This window comes from Plasmopara halstedii, assembly GCF_900000015.1.
Source record: "Plasmopara halstedii genome assembly, contig: Scaffold_3120, whole genome shotgun sequence".
Lineage (NCBI taxonomy): Eukaryota > Oomycota > Peronosporomycetes > Peronosporales > Peronosporaceae > Plasmopara > Plasmopara halstedii.
The window spans coordinates 1,363,793-1,368,811 of NW_020190023.1; the positions used below are offsets into that span (position 1 = coordinate 1,363,793).

General features: G+C 43.3%; 2 protein-coding genes across 2 annotated transcripts; one reads left to right on the forward strand and one right to left on the reverse strand.

Annotated features, from left to right (window-relative positions):
- Positions 1–103: 103 nt before the first annotated feature.
- Positions 104–1,910, forward strand: PHALS_07811 (uncharacterized protein; the record flags this gene model as incomplete). Its single annotated transcript, XM_024721345.1, has 2 exons — positions 104–1,812; positions 1,889–1,910. 2 exons carry the CDS (start codon positions 104–106, stop codon positions 1,908–1,910), a joined length of 1,731 nt encoding a protein of 576 aa, XP_024586453.1.
- Positions 1,911–2,306: 396 nt separating this feature from the next.
- PHALS_07812 (uncharacterized protein) lies at positions 2,307–4,459 on the reverse strand (the record flags this gene model as incomplete). The annotated part of the gene is made up of 4 exons (XM_024721347.1): positions 2,307–2,333; positions 2,429–2,515; positions 2,603–2,623; positions 4,205–4,459. The coding sequence occupies 4 exons, from the start codon at positions 4,457–4,459 to the stop codon at positions 2,307–2,309; spliced, it is 390 nt and encodes a 129-aa protein (XP_024586454.1).
- Between the last annotated feature and the right edge of the window lie 560 nt (positions 4,460–5,019).

Genomic DNA, 5,019 nt, shown 5'->3' on the forward strand with positions numbered 1-5,019 from the left:
AAAATTGTTGCACTTCGACATCAAGCGTTTGGATTTGTTTGAATTGCCGATAAATTCGTGGCTAGCGTTTTTAAGGGAATCCAGTCAGCGTCACCCAGACTTGATGCATTATTCGATCGGATCTCTCAAGAATTTCTACACTGAACAAGAGCTGGCTACGTTCATTACAAACGGGTTAAAGAATCCCGAAACAGAGTCAGTCGCGGCGAAACTGAAAGTCCATCTACTTCGACATTGGTTCAATGATTTGAAGAGTCCACAAGATGACGTTACAGCTTTCCATGGGTATGAGCATTTGCGGTCTGACTACCTCGGCTACTGGAAGAAGGTGGGCTATGGTAATACAGTGGCGCCTTCTGACCAAATGCGTGCTATTGTGTCTGTCGAGAAGTTTGAGGCAAATCTGTTCACCGTGGTCACGACGAATAACATTAAGTACGGTACGCTGCTTCAATCTTTTGCCAACTTTGTTGCTCATGTAAATTCGGAAATCCGTGTTGAAACTCTCGATCTGTTCGCGCTACTCTTCGCTCGGTTTGGTCAGCGTCACGTGGCCGATATTCTAACTAGTGGCGATTCGACTTTAATTGATCGGACCATCACACGCGCTCAGAACAGCCAAATTCAGTTTTGGATCAGAAAAAAGACGCTTCTGGACGATGTGATTAAATCGATCAAACTCGACAACGAAAATGAATTCACCTACTCGAGACTCAAGCTTTTTCTGATGTATATTAGTGTCTACAATGACACTTTTAAGTCGAATACTGTCATGCCATACTCCGTTTTGGAGAAATATTACCATCCACTCATTCTTGCAAGTCTCCTTTATGAGCTACCAAAAAGCTCAGAACTGGAAAAACTTGTGAAGCAGGTTGAAATAGATTTGGAAGATTTCTTCGAACGCACGGATTTGCCACCGGAGACAATGTTTGGACTGCTCCCATCCAGATGTTACGAAAAAAAAGAGTTTGACCAAATAACAAGGTTGTGGCTGGAAAGTGGGACTAAATTCCATAAAGATCACCCCAGCACCACTTTTGAGCCGATCAGGATATTAAACACAGTACACGATGACGGTGCTTTGATCGACATGATTCTTATGGCAGCGAAGGACAATGATCTGAAGCACGTTGCTGAGGTACTGAAACGGGATCTGTGGTCGAAGTGGACAAACGACTGGAAGCATAAGCATAAATCACCTGACGTGGGTACTTCAAATAACGTCAAAAGCATGGTGAAAGACTATCGGACGTGGTTAAATACGATCAGATCAAGCATGAGAGGGAATTATCGTCTTGAAGAGAACGTTAAAAAGGAATTTGAACGTGGTATAATTCTCGACGAAGCACTGCGTGACGGCGTATTATTCCAGAATATTGTTATGAAGATTGAAGAGCTCAACAAAAATCATATTGGTGAGCCGTTGGGCGTATATGCGATATTAGAGACTCTCTTTGACGTGGGTAGTGTGTTCAGACTGGCGTATCCAATTAAAGTGGAAGGTAGAAGTCCGCATTTTGAAGCTGTTATTGAGCAACTTCAGGTCGATCAGGCGCGGTTTTGGTTTAGAACACCTTCGAATCCGGCTAAATTTCTCGATCAGTTTGATCTTGATTTAGACTCGAAAAGTCCTGCTGCTTTAGTTCGTTTCAAAGCGTTTGTGCAGCACTCGCTCGAATATAATACAGAAATCAAAGCTGCGACCAGCACGCTGGAGATTTTAAGAGCTCGTTACGACAACAATGCCCTTGATGCATTTTTGCGTGAAGCAAGTGGAATTGACTCACCCAATTGGGAATGGAAAAACAGGTTCGGTAAAAAAATAAATGTTTTTCAAATCATGTCGGACCCAAACAAAGCATCTCTGAATTATGCTTGGATGCAGTACATGTTTGTTCAGATCATGAATAGCCCACGGCAAGATTTTTGGGTCGGTACAAATACGATTGGCAAACTCAGAATCAGCCTTTCGGATAAAGTACTCGTCTGGTTGATAAAAGCAATGTATTACTATGAGAATTCTTATAGCTATACAACATTTTTCTCATATCGCTCGGATGGCATAGCAAAGGAGACTGAAAATGCTTTGGTTGGAGCATGGTGCGAAGCTAAATTTGACATATACATAGTCGCTCGATTACTGGAAGGACCCTTCGAACCTATTCAATGGACCGAGTGGAATCTGCTTAATGAATTTATAGCTGAGGTCGCGAGGAGGAACACCAATAAGTAGAAGGATTGTGTATTCCGTAGGCTAATCACGTAGTTCAAGAACAGCCATTGCACTAAATTCTATGAGTTTTTTATAGTCTGTCGATTTTGACCACTTCCTACCATATTTTTTGAGCTCACAACGGTTTCATGACAGGTCAGAAGGATGATATAAGTAAGACACATCAAAATATCGTTCTAGATGTACACTTACGAAAGAATAGTCCAAGCAAGCTAAAACACATCGTTCATCTATACCGCGTCTTTTTCTTCGTGGGGGCTTTGCGGCTATTGGATACGTCTGCATCATCACAGGAAAATTGCACGAAACAATACGTTAGACAGGTACAATGGGTAGATCGGGTGTAAGCATAGACATATGAGCAACCTTAAACACCTTAAACACTAGCTTAATCGAGTAGAACAAATGTAAAACTTATGCATAAATATACATATAGCTGTATTATTTTATCTCTAATAATATCTAGTGGCGTCATCTCAACATCCCCATCCGCCGTTTATGTTTGTTGATTATTGGTATTGGCTTGGTCTTACTACCCGTTGCCTCACGTATGAACGCAAGCATCTCAGTACCAAGTGCCTTCGTCAGCGTACCTGTATGCTGACGCTTCTCAAAATTTCTTCCGTGTTAAGTGGAGCATAATGTTCACATGCTTCTCCCAAGCATGGTATCTGGCGTTGTTGGCTAAAGCATTTGCTTCCACTTAAACTTGTGTGCCTTCCGTTTGTTCGTGACCCTTGTCCTTAAGCATCACGCGCACTAAATAAAGATCATCATCAGCCTTCGCCGAGCTACGTACAACGGTTAGCTGGTGCTCTGGATTGAACCGGAGCACCTGTAATCATGATCGTGATTCCCGCAATCGAACGTTTGTCATCGGTATTGCTGCTTGACCACATTTTGAATATACTATAGCCGCAATGTAACACTGCCTTGGTAGACAATACCGGTAGGGCGTGTACGCTTTAGGTCGCGTAGCATGCAAATAGTTGCGTTCCAATGTTGCAGTCCGCGTGAAACAAGACAGCTGTGTAATCACGCATCATCCGGTCGAATATGTGTCGTTATGTACAGCACACATCCACCAAGGATCAATTTGGCTTTGAGCGCATCATTAAACGAGTATCCCTCGCGGTATGCGACTGCGTTAACGACACCTTCAATCGTGATGCGCACGGGTGTCGAGACTCTAAGCATCTTGTTGTCCAGATTGTCTGACCACGTCGTCGATGTAGCAAATCTTCTAAGCCGTAAGTGTTTTAGATGGCCTGTCGTGGTCAATCTTCATGCCCGAAACAAATACTGCCTTGTCCGGATCTTTCATCCTGAATGAATTTTGAAGCACTTTCTTGACTTCTTTGATCTACCTGCATTTGTTTGAAGCGAAAGTCATGGCGTCCAACATAACATATTATTTTGGATTCGGTTGACATCAACGCACTGATCGCCCTGAAGACCTTGGGGCCATTTATAGCCACGGTGTGTTATCTTGTCTCAAGTATTTGCTACTTAATTCAGCTCGTAGAAAGCATTTTTCAGCTATCATACGTATCCTTGAGCGTTGTCGAAACTAAGCGGAACATTCATAGCGGCGTTATCTGTCAGCAAAGTGTTAGAAATAGCAGTATCGACATTCAGTTGTTCCACTTGGTTGGTGTATTATAAACAACCGCAAGTATCAATTATAATTGAATTCATGTCGGTGACCAAATCATACAACTTTTCGCGACATGTCGTGCTATTTACCGGAATATATTTTGATCACGCTCCAAGGCAGAAACCCATATAGATCCATTTGTGCAATTATTCTTTCCTCTCGATTTGAATATCCAGGTTTGGTTCTGGCCAAGGGTGGGAAGGTCAGCTTCATAGCTTCCGCCACTTAGCTTCCCGCCACTTAACTGCATCGTCGCTTGCCATCGCTTGCGCATATGTTGTCGACAAGTCCGTATCATTATCATTTCGCACCATATACGCAACAACAGCATCGGCAAAGAGTTCGTCTTCGCCAATACTAGCCTGTAGCGTTGGCAATGGGCCACCACTTCCTTCCGTTTCCACCATCAGCTGATGTCTTCGCCTCGTTTGCACCGAAATACCTTCCTGCCGCGTATGATGAGATGGACGATACTCTGCAAGCTCTAACCTGTTTTTCAACAAAGCGTTCGGAAGGTATGGTGTCAGCTGCTGCACTATTGACACTTGGCTAGCGATCAACATCATTCTTTTCAACACCTCTGACTGGTTCTTAAAAGAATTGCCTAAGTTGATCCCGAACTGACTGTCGATGCACTTGGATTTAACATATCCATGATCACCGCCCTTTAAACCTTTGATTAGTTAGTTTATTTCGTGCTTGATAAAAAAATACGTTCGATTGAGCAATGGTCTGGAATCAAGATTTCTCTTTCGTGTACCATGGGAGCATGTCACAGCTCCTGCTGAGTGTTAGTTTGAAATTACAGACTTTTTCATACTCATGGTCGAGATTCTTCACGTCTCAAATCCAGTACACGTTCAATTACGCTTTTTTGTGAGCCATGGACGCAGTCGACGCCGACATCTTCTGCTGCAAGTGCTCTAGCAGAGCATTTTCGGATTTTGAGAACGCCTCTAGGTGCGCGCTAATCGCTTCAGGTCTTTATTGTACTCCCTCGGGCCAAGCAGTGACATCAGCGTTTATAGCCCTTTCTGCATGCCCTGGGGCAAATAGGAGATTTCCTTAATCCTCACAGAGGATCAGTCGTAACGACTCAGGTGTAGATTGACTACATGTGCTGCCA